Source organism: Phlebotomus papatasi, chromosome 3 (genome assembly GCF_024763615.1).
Source record: "Phlebotomus papatasi isolate M1 chromosome 3, Ppap_2.1, whole genome shotgun sequence".
Classification (NCBI taxonomy): Eukaryota; Metazoa; Arthropoda; class Insecta; order Diptera; family Psychodidae; genus Phlebotomus; species Phlebotomus papatasi.
Window position 1 is genome coordinate 82,861,926 of NC_077224.1, and position 13,706 is coordinate 82,875,631.

Consider the following 13,706-nt stretch of genomic DNA (forward strand, 5'->3'; position numbering starts at 1 on the left):
ATTATGTATGAGTAACTATTGTAGTTTCATTTTCCAAAACGGGTTTGCTTAAAAAAAATTGGCAGTGTAAAAAATAATTAAAATAATTTTTTGAATATTCAATTCATCATTTTTAAGCTTAAATTTACTATATAGCAAATAGGGTAAAGTGATATAATTTGGAATTAGTGTTACAATTTGGACAATTCGCTGGTACAAGTTGAACATGGCTTTTTTTCTTTATAAATACAATACAAAATTTGTTTTTAAGCAAAAGGAACAAAATTATAAAACAAAAGCATTAAAAATATACAAATAAAAATGAAATACTAAATTTATCAAGTCAAAAAGCCCTGTCCAAATTGTACCATTGTCCAACTTGGACCACTGTCCATTTGCACCACTTTACCCTATCTGGAGACTTGCAAAAAATATCCTAGATTCATTCAACCTTCTACTTTGCAATTACGTATAAACAAAAGAAAAAAATAATTTTAGGTAGTCAGGAAAAATTATTTTCTTTATGGGACACCGGTGTTCCAATCGTCTTTAAAGGGTTAAACCGGTAAAAAAAATACACTTTGTAGTTTATCTCGAAACCTAAGCAAGCGATTTTGGAAATTTTATACTAATAGCCCAGAAAATTTAGACCAATTATAAAAAATTCGCGGATTTTTGCGGGGCGCGAATTTTTTCGCATATTTTCGAGGGGCACGAATTTTATTGCAAGCAAATTTGTTCACGGCCGCGAAATTTTGAGCGAATTTTTATGCGGGTTTTCGTACTGCACGATTTTTTTCGCGCATTTTCGCGTATTTAAGCAAGGCGCGAATTTTTATACGGATGTTCGCAGGGCGTATATTTTTACGCGTATTTTCACGGGACGCGAATTTTTTCGGTGATTTTTGCGGGGTGCGAATTTTTTCGCGGATTTTTGGGAGCGCGAATTTTATCGCAGATTTACCCGAGTCGCTAATTTTTTTGCGGATTTTCACAACAATGGAATTTTTTCGCAGATTTTCGCTAAGCGTAAAATTTGTTGTGAATTTTTATGCGGATTTTCGCAGGTGCGAATTTTTTCGCGCATTTTTGCGGATATAAGCGCGGCGTGTATTTTTACCCGGATTTTCACTTGACACGAATTTTTTCGCGGATTTTTGTGGTGCGCGAATTTTATCGCAGATTTTCTCGGGTCGTTATTTTTTTCACGGATTTTTGCAAGAATGGAATTTTTTCGCAGATTTTCGCGAAGTGTGAAATTTGTCGTGAATTTTTATGCGGATTTTCATGGGCGCGATTTTTTCGAGCATTTTCACGGATATAAGTGGGGTGTGTATTTTTACGCGGATTTTTACGGGACGCGATTTTTTTCGCGGATTTTTAATTGGATTTTCGCTGGGCGCGAATTTTTTCGCAGATTTTCATCGGCGCGAATTTTTCGCGGATTTTTGCGGGGCGGGAATTTTTTCGCGGATTTTTGTGGAGCACGAATTTTATCGCAGATTTGTACGGGTCGCTAATTTTTATGCGGATTTTTATGCGGATTTTCCCGGGGGGCGAATGTTTTCGCGAATTTTCACGAATATAAGCGCGGCGTGTATTTTTATGTGGATTTTCGCAAGAATGAAATTTTTCACAGATTTTCGAATGAATTTTTATGCGGATTTTCATAAAGCGGGGTGCGTATTTTTACGTAGATTTTCACGGGACGCGAATTTTTTCGCAGATTTCTGCGGGGCGCGAATTTTAACGCAGGTTTTCACGGCCAGCTATTATTTTCACGGATTTTTCGTAGTTTTTCGCGAGCGACGTATTTTTTCGCGAATTGTGGAACTTTTAGCAAATATTCGTGGATCGAGGAATTTTTGCGGATTTTTTCGAGATAATCGGCTTTAAAGTTTGTTAGATATTTTTATGCATTTCTAATTCAATTTTACTTATTAATAACGATAATATGTTACATACAGTTTAAGAATTATTAAACAAAATTTGCATTATTTATGTACAAAATATCGTACGAGTTTGCCACTATCCACTATCCAAAAGTATGAGCCCTTCCCCTATACTCGGAATGTTCAAAGGAAATTTTAAGGCAATTTTCAGGGAATGCTTTCAGATATATTGCAAGAAAATACCTTGAATTTTTTTCAAAGAAATCCACGCGAAAAAGAACTGACAACTCCGCAGAATTCCACGGAAACTTACGCGGAAAAATAGAAGATAAATTCCATGGATTTTTCTGTTACTGATAAACTTCGCATGATACGTTTTCGAACATGGAAAACATGAAAAAATATGGTTTTGGTGGGGAAGTGTGGGGGGAAAATAAGAGGCATGTTAACTATCCTTGGGTTAACTTATGGGTGGTTCGCTTGGGTCCCAAGTCGCTATCTCTAACCGTTTAGCCTCTAGAGTAGGCGACAGCCAGATGGACAGACATTTGTCAGAAATCGTCTGAAGCGCAAAGATTTGTTAAGAAAAGTGCTTTCCGAGGGGAGAAAAGTGCAAATTTTGGGAATGTGAAAAAAAACCCAGAGATTATAATACACTCCCTCAATGGAGTTAGAGCAATAAAATTTGAATTTTTAAATACAAAAAAAAAATTCACGTGCCTACCACTTAAACCAATTAATTTACTTATTCTTTCTAAAAATTAATCATGCATTTATTTTCATTCCGTTTATTTGGTACACAGATTCGTACGAGAAAACGGATTACAATGAAATAGCTCTTTGTGATTATTCCCTTGCTTTTTTTCCCAATCTATTCTCGTGGTTGAATGATTCTATTGTATGTATTATCCTTTTGAAGGTAAGAACAAGCCTTCCCCTCCAAAAGAGTTGCAAAGTTACAAAAGATCGAGGGTTCTGGAGAGTTTTTTCTAAGAGAGAGACTTTATTTGCCGAAACTCTTCTGAGTGTATTGAATTTTTATTCTCTTTCCTGAGATAGATTTCTTTATCTCGTGAATTCTTTTGTGTATGCAAACCCCTAAAAACTGCGAAGAAAAATTATGCAAAATCTTTTTATATACAAAAATTCTTGAAACTCTTTATAGGAAATACCAAAACTTTGTGAATATTTCTGATGTTATTAAATCATTGTATTTTAAATGGGATAACACAGAATACATTTGCCAATACACACTGTGCTATGTCACTCTTAATATTTTTATTAAAATATACATTTACTCTGATAAAATTACCTTGCAGGTAATATTGAAAGTTACAAAGTTTGAAGACGTTATGGAAATTAAAAGACACTTTCAAACTTTTAAGTTATTTAAATTATTGAACAATTGATAATTCCAACTTTGTGCTTCAGAAAATCAATGAATATGAATTATATTAAGTCAAGTTATGTCCTGTATGTCTTACAGAGGTATTGTGTATCTGAAAGGATATAACAGAAATTCTAGATATTAATTTATTGTTATAATAAGCTTATTAGGGGGAAGTTTTCAAGCTTCGTACTATTACAAGCAAGCTTTGTAATGCTAAATTTCTTCTCTGTTTTTCAATATATGTCACTCATCGCGCCCATATTTTCAAAACTAGGGGAAAATATTCAGTTTTTAAAATTGCAGAGTCACATTTATTCAGAAACATAGGAAAAACTTAGTCATTACGAAGCTTGGGATCGTTTGAAGCATGGTCTATAACGTCTATAAATATATAATTATACCCTACGCTCGGTTTAGTAGATTCAAATAATATCATTTTGATAAGAAAATTTACATCGGATACTCCGAAACATTATTGGACAAATCATCATAAGGTAAAGTGCCCTCAGGTTGACCGGTTCCTCAATTCGACCGGTAGAGTTATTTACTCAATTTATTTATATTTGCACTAATATTTAGCTTATGATCTAACATTAATAGGTGAGTTATTCTATAAATAAATACGAATCAGTGACAATTTTATGAAAATTCACCATTAAAACATTCAAATATTGACCACCGGTCGACTCGAGGGCACTTTACCTTACGGCGCTACTAAAACTTCATATCTAAATATCTCTTTATAAAATACGCATATTTGTCATATATATTCAACGATTTCTAACAAACTTCTACAAATATTAAAAGTTTAAATTTTCTATTTCACCGAAAGTAAGCTCACTGAGATAGTATGGAGTGATTTATCTTTATGATAATCAAATTATTCTAAAAGGAAAAATTAAAAAAGAGCAACAAGCAATGCTCTGTTGAGCAAAAGTGTTAGTGATTTTTTTTTAATAATTCTGTATTCTCTTGTTAATCCCATAATTTGTCTTATTTTTGCAAGCAGAGGAGTAAAATAGGGGAGACCGGGGATGTTTGGGACGCTTTTTCGTGTTTTGATTTTGAGGCATTATTTGAAAGAGCTAAGTAACTTTAATCAACTTAGAATTATTTAAATATAAATTTCCTTGATACCTTACCTTCTTCGACACTCTGCTATTCAGTTACCTCTTTTTATCATCTGCGGCTGCCGTCGACTTCACATCCGACTTCGTCGGGCAAGACGGCAGAAAATCCCGAATCATTAGTCGTATAGGTCATTACATAATCTGTACAATAATTTAATAAATTTATAAACAGTTGTCATGTACAATACAAATTAATGAAGCGCTTTGCAAATGAGAAAAGGTGAGTCGCAACAAGGACTCCTAACAGGAGTACGTATTAGCGTCCCAGTGAGCACAGTTAGCAGAAAAAAGCAGCATTTTCAGCATTTATTTTGCTGAATCGGTCTGCTGGCCAATCAGCAGCTCTCGAACAAAAAGTGCTAAGCAAATACATGAAAATGGGACTGTTTAGCGCTCGCGGCGGATGATGGCAGAACTAAACACTGCCGGTAGATGGCGCTGGAAACCATTTAGCAGATTTTCTCTTTCATTTTTTTTTCTTTTTCTCTCAAAATGAATTTAAAATTTCCCCTGAAATTATATATCAACTTGGGGGATATTATAATCACGATTTTTATTATCTATATTGTTATAGGATTTATGCTGCGGTATGCTGTCTATAGAGAATGGTCTAATAGGTGTAATAAAAATACTCCCGACCAAAAATTCTGCATTTTTAGTGAATTGCGTCATTATTTTCTTGAGAAAAAATACTTTTTTCTGAGGAAATATTCAGTCGGGGGTTATGAAATTATTCATTATTTATGAAAAATATGTTTTTTCCTTTGAAAAAAGCATAATTTCTTCAATTTTCGCAATTAAATAGTAGCATTTTTCCTGGGGCAGCCATCGACGTATTATGCTCACATTCGGTCACAACAAATATTGTAATTGATAGTGAAACAGGATTTTTCTACATTTTTAAGTTATTTATGGTAAATAAAGTTGCAGAAGCATTAAAAATCGTTTTAAAAGATGTGGCTCCCTACTTAGTAAGTTCAATGATGGTTTTAAAAATATTACAAAAAATTCTATTAGAAAAATTTTTATTAGACCAATGCTGTATTGGTCTAATAAAACATTGGATTATAAATTTTCTGAAGCGCATTTTTGCGCAAAAAATTACTTTTATTATCGCAGTATAATAGCAAATTAACAAATTATTGTTTTTCTTAATACTGCAAGTATTCTTTTTTAAATCAAAAATTTATTCGATTTGATGATTTATTTTTTAAATTAAAATAACACGTGTTAATATTTTTTAAAAGAGAGATTTTAAAAACCTTTAAAGTCAGGAAAATATGCCAATTAGTTGGAAATTATTTAACGTCGACTGTATCATTAAATGAAAATCATATAGGTTCTAAATTTCATATGTTCTTAGTCTTTTAGTATTTAAATGAGTTTCCGAAGCTTTTTCAATATTTCTCGATTTTAGAATTCATGAAATGTTAAAATATTTTGAAAAATTCCAAGAATTTCTTTGGTTATTAATTTTATGAAATAAGCGGACAAGAATTCTTGGCAATGCAATTTTAATTTAATGGAATTTAACGGATTCATAATTTTTAATTTTTTTGATAAAATTAAACAATAATAATAATAATAATGCTGGCAATACAAAATACAAATTAGTAAACAATACAAAGATTAAATTGGTCAAAAAAGGTTGAAGAATTGTACATATTATTCAAAATATATTATAAATTAATTTTTTAAAATTTTTATAATTATTATTTTTATAATAATTATTTTTTCAAGTGAAGCAATTTCTGATGTCTCACGGCGAAAAGAAACGTCATTATCATGTGTCGCCGCTTGTTGTTTGCATTGGTCAAACGATTTGCAGTCTTTTGTATGTTTTTTTCTAAAATAGTTTGAAAAGCGCTTTTCTCGTTTTCTCACTTTTCTCGCAGAGAAAACGGTGTTTTACAAAGGTGTAGATGAATAAATTTTCTATAAAAATATGTCCTCTAGGTATTTTTTCAAATTTACGGAAGCCTGTAGTGAAGCGAATCAAAATATGGTAATACCCAATGTCTGGTACTATTTGCCCCAGCATTTTTGAGAATAGTCACAAAATTACCTTTTAGAAATTGGCTCGATAAACGTATTTCCTTACAAAATAGAGCAAAATTACTTTCACAAAGTTGGAGAGCGGTAAATTTCCTATAAAACTGCGCCAAATAGAAATTTTTGAAGCGCTCGAGTAGCTTGTAAAAAAATAAAATATCCGTTTTGTTACTTTTTGCCCCAGTCTCCCCTAACCGCTCATTCGTCTCGTTCAGTAATAACCCTCTTGATTTGAGAGCTCTCGCCGGTCTAATTTTTTTTTGTACCAATTCGAAGGTATATCATAGAGAACTTACTAGTGTGCAGCAAACGTTTACACTTTGTTGTTGACATGGGTTGACGATTTACGTGTTAAGTTAAGAATATCTAAATTCGAAATGATAGAAAAATCAGGGCTAAAACGGCGAGTACGTGAACTTGCACTTTAGGCTTCCGGTAGATTTTCCAATAGGTTTGGCTTGGCTTTGTAGTGGCTTTGTCTCTTCGAAAGAATATTACTGAACAGAACTGTCAACTCACCTTGTCTCTGAATTCCATAGCGCATCAATGTCTATCTCTGGCGTATCAGTTACTCGCATGAATTTTAACCTTCGGTGAAAATTTGCTATTTTCGTGCCAAATGATCGGATTTTCCTCAGGGAATTTTGTCGGTCGCCTCATGGGTTGCTTTGTGAATATTATGCATCACAACAAACTCATAGCAAGGGGCGCGGAAAGCCTGAGTACGGCCCTGGTACAAAGGCTCGCTTTTCTGCAATTAGTTCAAACATTGCGCTGTTTTTTTGTTGTTATTTTGAAATAATTCGTGCACTTTATTTCTTCATTATACATAATAGATTACAATCTTTTTTTCAGCTAATTTTCAGTTTTTCATCTTTTTAATTAATCTTCAATTCTTTCGTTTATGTCAACAATTTCGAAAATATCCCCAAAAATTATATCAACAAATTTATTTTCTGACAATGGATTATTTATTGCGCGTCCTGAATTTTTTTTTCTCTCATGTGTTTTTCCTGCAAAAATATTTCGAGACACAATGCTATTTTATGAAAACTTAGATAGAATATTAATAATAAATACCTCTTTTCAGTCCCAAAAAGCACACAACAAAGGCGTACAAGAGGCAAAAGCATACAAATATTTTATTGAATAAATTATTAATAATTCTTTGTCTTCCTCTTAGTTTTGATGTGAACTTTAGCAAACATATTTATCGTAAAATTTAGTTAAAAACAAAGTCTTTGGCAATAGAAAATATTGACATATATTCGTACATACGATGTATATTAAAGAGTTTTCTCTCCTATCGAAAACTTTGCACCCCTTTTTTGGGGTAGAAATCTTCAGCAGAGGGAGGGAATGTTGGACAAATTTTCTAGAAGATACATGGTTTTGTTGATACAATATTTCCTTACACTGAGGTAATAGTTTTTTTTTCTTTCTTTAAATATTTTTTTTGTGTTCACTACTTCGTCTTTAGACTTCGTTTTTTCTTTATGTAATTGCGTGACAATTGAGATCATATTGTGCTCGAGAAAGAGTGCAATATGACCTTAAAATTGATACTATTATAGATAGAACAATTTATTTTCTAGGAGAATTGATGGTTCAGTGTCTTTTAGTGAGATTGTTGAAGAAGGGAAAAAAATAAATAAATTTGATTATATAGCTGTGATTCTTTTTTTTTCTGTGAGAATTCACAAATATCTCTTTTATAAACAATTACATATGGAATATATTTGGGCATACCCGCACATTATGTATTTTTTCTGTGTGTTTGTATGTACGAAATATGTGCTCTATGTACACTTCTTTTTTTTCTTTCTTTCGGAGAAAAAATAAATGAATGAATAGGATTGGACGGGCAATCACTTAGCAAATACACCTACACGCCGCTGATCCACATGTTCATTACTCTCTCTAAAAACTATTTCGGGCATTCACTGCGATGTTTTGCAATTTTACCTACAACACACCAAATTCCAGTGAAACTCCTCCCAAATCAACAGGAAGGCCTTAGGGCCTACGCACAAGTACTTTTGCTTTGTAAACGTTTCCTTGACCTTTAAAGGTAAGTGAATGAATTTTTTATCGTCCTGAATCTATGCCACAGTTTGCTTATCACACAATAAACAGAAACGTTTGGACGAAAAGACTTAATGACTAAATCGATAAAGCACCGGTTTTGACTCAGAGGTCCAGAGTCCGATTTTAACATCAAACGCGCTATAAACGTTACTATTCAAATCCATCCTGGGCCGCTTCTAAGCCGTTGTGGTGTCATTACCTTCCGGGTCTTTGTCACTCTTCCTGTAAGTTGGACAGCCGAGGGAATCAGTCCGGTCCTGAACATAATACGGGCTTCAAACTTAAGGCTTAGCCGTATGGCTTAACTGCTATAATTTCTTATCAATCAAGATTTTTCGGAAAAATTTAACTTAGGATCGGATTATTACAGATAAATGACCTATAAGGTTATAAAAAAGAATTAATAAAATTGCTCGCTATTTAGGATTTTGAGACCTTCGGGAACTGGGCTAAACCTCTAGTCTGAAGACCGCTTAAGAAAAGAAGAACGAATGGATTTGGGTCTCCCGGGGGAATCTGTCTAAGTACTAGAAGATGTGGCGGCTAGTTGCTTAAAAGAGCCCATAACCTATCACTCCTTCCAACCTAACTACCGACCGGTAGTTTAAAAAAGGAACATACAGCAGGGTCTAAATCAAAAGGCTACACTCCGAAGCAGTTCACAGTGAATATTATATTTTTTGCAAATCCATTTATAAGATTGAACAGAAAAGCTGTTCAGAGCCATTTCAGAAGGGCCTCGACCTAGGGCCAGACCTAGGATAAGGTGGCCTAAAGCACATTCAGAATCTTGCCTTGAGATCGATTGCGAATATCTCCCTGAAGTGGCGGAAGATCGAAAGGTGTGGGCTTCTTAACTTGGTGTCATTAGCCCTAGACCACGGATTAAGACAAGCGCTTTAAGCGATTAGGACAAAAAGTTGTCTTCAGTAGATAGACACAATTTTACTTGGCACGCGATTCGTGCGAAGGTAACGAATCTCGTTGGAACATCCACTCCCTTTTCACAAAATTACTACCGCCTAAAGTACAACTCTTCACATCGAAATTCCTTTATGTACTAGCCTTAATTGTCTAACGCGGGTTCATTTTACTTCTCGAACTCAAAGAAAGAACAGTATACTAGATCCTCAATTAGTTTGTGTTTTATTTTTGTTCAGTGAAAAACGGAAAATTTCTAGAGAAACACAAAAAAATGGTTTATTTAAACCAACGGTCCTCGCTAGTCATACATTTTTGTCATCTCTCTGGCAATACATTGATACCGTGACGACAGGAATAGGTGTCTTTGGACCGAAACCATTTATCATCTCAATTTCGTACTACTTCGAAATTAATCAAGTTCAAGATTTTGGCCTTTTCGAGATTTAGGCGTACGGGATTTTGGCTGCCACCGCTATGTACCATCATTCGGAACAAGTAAAAATCGGAAGGAGTCAGGTTTAGAGAATACAGAAGGGCCAGTGGCACATCCTAATTATGCGTTTTGATGTTGACCTCCTGGACCACCTGGGCCATAGAAGTGTAATGCCATGGAGCGCTGTCGGATTGCAATATCACTCATTTGTCTATCCTCACTTTCTTCACCCAATCTACCCATTTTTTGAGCAATTCAAAGTTTAGATTAGTTACAGGTCTGGTGCTAAGTCCTGAGACTGGCCTATTTTAAATTATAGTCGATAATGTAGTACTAGACTTGGTTTGAATCTATGCTAAGTTTCATTTCCATCTGGCAATACTTTTTTATCATGCGAGTGAATTGAAGTTGGCGTGTCAGGGCTTTTATCAAAATGGACACTTGAACATCGTGCTGTGATTAAATTATTTGTAAAAGAAGGTTTAAAGGCGATGGAAATTCAATATAAAGATGGTAAAAGTGCTAGAGTACTCTGGTCCTTCAATAGCAATGGTTTGTCGTTGGGCATTGGGGTTTCAACGTGGTCGTGAATGCATTGAAGATGACCCACGCAGTGGACGTCCTAAAAGCGTGATAGAGGACAGTGGGGCACCTTTGAAATTGGTATTTTTCTCCTATTTTTAAATGTAATTGAGCCATATCATAATGTAATTTAGCTTCTCAATCTGTTTGTGCAGCTAAATTATATCACGATAAGGATCAATTTTATTCAAAAATTGGTGTAAAATCCTAATTTCAAATATGCCCCACTTCCCCCTAACACTAGAAATTTATTGAAAAAATACAACCAATAGGCATTTCAACTGAGAATAGGGAGATGACCTCTTTTCGGGTGCTTAGGGATACTGATCCTTTGAGAGAGCAACAACAATGTTTTTTCTCCAGAGCTTTCGGCCATCACTGAAGAAGGCTCTGAAGAGGATTGTTTGTTCTCTGAAAGAATCAGCATTCCTGACACACCCGGAAAGATGTCATCTCCCTATTGCAAGGGTTCTCAGTGGGGCAATGGGCAAGACCATTGGCTCTTGGGCGGATAGATCCCCGGCTTGACTCACAGTTTTGGGAGTTCGAGTCCCGCCCGGTGCAAAGATCTGAATATCTAAAAAAAGGTATTTTTCATTGTGATAAAACGTAATAAAGAAGCATCCACATTACGAAGAAGGCATTCCTGTACGATCTACAATCAGTAAATTCTTCCAACACGGGATATACGACAACACGATTGAATTGTAACAAATATATCCCAATACGAATGATAATTACATAAGTGTACTTGGTCTCGATCGAGTCGACAGAGTATTGTCGATTGTAGCAGGTTTTCTAACATACTCGGTTTTGCAAAAATGTTTACAAAGTGAAAGTAATTGTGCGTACCCTATAAGCCACTGCACACGGAACCTTTTTTTATAAAAATCGTTTTTTTTTAGAAACTTCTAACAAAACTGCTCGAATTTTCACAAAGAAAATTTCGATTGATATCGCTTCTTGATACATTTCTAAGTCCTGTGTTAGACTAACGATCTTTATATGAAAAAGATCTGTGCGCAGCCTATAACATTTAATACCTCTTGTTTTGTAAACAAGTTTTTGACAGTTCAGTAATGCTCAACGCACAATAAATTTTGTATTGTAAACATATTTTTGACATTTCAATGAAAGTGAGTTAGATCTAGATCTAGTCATCTCGCTCATCCTCATGGGAAATTTTAAAAACATGTTTACAAACAAAAGTTATTATGCGTTGGGCATAATGTCCAACGCACAATAACATTGGTTTTGTAAACATGTTTTTGACATTTCAATGAGAGTGAATAAAACGTAAATCTAGTTATCTCACTCATTTTCATGTGAAATTTGGAAAACATATTTACTAAACAAAATTTATGGGCATAATGCACAACGCACAATATTTTTTTTTGTAAACATACTTTTGAAACTGCCTATGAGAGTGAGAGATATGACTAGATTTAGATCTCACTCGTTCTCATTGAAATGTCAAAAACATGTTTACATACAAAATTTATTGTGCGCTGGTCATAATGCTCATAATTTTGTATTGTAAACATGTTTTTGAAACTGCCTATGAGAGTGAGGGAGATGACTAGATCTAGGTTTCATTCACACTCTTATTGAACTGTCAAAAACTGATTGACAAAAGTTATTGGACGTTGAGTATAATGTCCAACGCACAATAACTTTTGTTTTGTCAACATGTTTTTGACATTTCAGTGAGAGTGAAAAGCATTATATCTAGTCATCTCGCTCACTCTTATAGGCAGTTTCGAAAACGTGTTTACAAAGGAAACTTATTGTGCGCTGGGCATAATACCTAGCACACAATAATTTCTATTTTGTAAACATGTTTTTGACATTTCAATGAGAGTAAGTGAGATCTAGATCTAGTCATCTCGCTCATTCTCTTGGGAAATTTTGAAAACATGTTTACAAAAGAAAACCTATTGTGCGCTGGGCATAAGAAACGCACACGTACATGTTCACAAAATAGTAGCAATTGCTATTTTCTCCTGAACTCTCTTTCCTCCCATCTAACTTTGACTTTCTTATGAGAAATATACCTTTAATTATGTTATTGAAAATGTTCTCTGAAACAGTTTCTCTTTCAATTTTTAATAGTGATTTTCTTCAAGAGGAATATGGCCTGTTCCTTCAATAAATCCATGTTCCATTATGCACTTTTTCCTGTATTTATTTCAAAACTATCTTTTTTATAGATTTGTGAGATATTTTCTCCGAAGCATGACTACAATCTTTGTGATTAAATAGGAAAAAAAAACCTATCAATCTTTGAGAAAGGGTAAATGTTTTCGTATTTATTTTGTTTTTTTTTTTTTAAATGCTGAGAATATTATGGGAATTCTTAATTATATCAAAGATCTGTGACGCTTTGTAATTTGTTAATTTTATTGATACCTCTGGCTATTGTTACGCGGTAAACTTCTATGCTCGCAGTTTTAGTAACATGGCTGCGATTTTTTTTTCATAAAAATGTTGCAAAGTTAATAAAAACGACATTTAGACTAATGAAGTTTACTAGGGCTGCATCAACAATATTATATAGTTTTTCTTATTAAAGTTTTACTGTATCTAAAATGTTTTTTTTTTATTAAATATACTCAATAATATCTCTCTAATCTGACAGCATAGTATAGTGGTAATTTTGTATATAAAACTTAATACTTTATAATTTATGCTTTCTGATTTTTATTTCATCTTTTTTTTTAATTAGGTTCCTTTTTTTCTTTCTTTGTCAATGTGTTCATCTTAATATGTGAAATACGCTGCTAATATCTTGAGGCGTTGATTCAAATAGGACAAATAAATTCACTGAAATTCCTAATGTCCTATTTGGAACATTACCCCTAATTCTACCCTGTCATAGCGAATTACACCACGTTTTTTAGGGCATATGGTAAGGAATTTAATATAGGGTTTTTTTTTAGCTTAAGCCTTCTCCCCACCCCAGAAACGATCAAAACGATCATGGGCTTTTTCAAATGGTTCTGTGCTTGGCACACCCTGACGCTTGGGGTCAGGCTCAAAGGCAGGATCCTCCAGGCGACGCAGTGTCGAACCTGGCACTGGCTTGTCATATCTCACTTCTGTTACAGATCCTGGTGTAGCAGAAACAGTTGACATTGTCATGGGATCAGGCATCTTCTGACCTTGGAGTATTGTCTGTGCTATCGGAATGTCTTTGGCGGCTACAAGTGGTTAGGATTCCTTCAAAACCAACCCCT

At 34.1% G+C, this 13,706-nt stretch overlaps 1 protein-coding gene across 3 annotated transcripts in view; it reads right to left on the reverse strand.

The window, feature by feature from the left end:
• Positions 1 to 6,980: 6,980 nt before the first annotated feature.
• The window catches only part of LOC129806075 (cell surface glycoprotein 1), a 48,842-nt gene continuing 42,116 nt past the window's right edge, over positions 6,981 to 13,706 (reverse strand). For 2 of the 3 annotated variants that reach the window (XM_055854404.1, XM_055854403.1), the window contains one exon: positions 6,981 to 13,670. In XM_055854404.1, coding sequence (XP_055710379.1) covers positions 13,411 to 13,670 — 260 coding nt within the window. In that variant the 3' untranslated portion in view covers positions 6,981 to 13,410. The remainder of the gene's footprint in view (positions 13,671 to 13,706) is intronic. The other variant, XM_055854405.1, reaches the window with a different exon arrangement.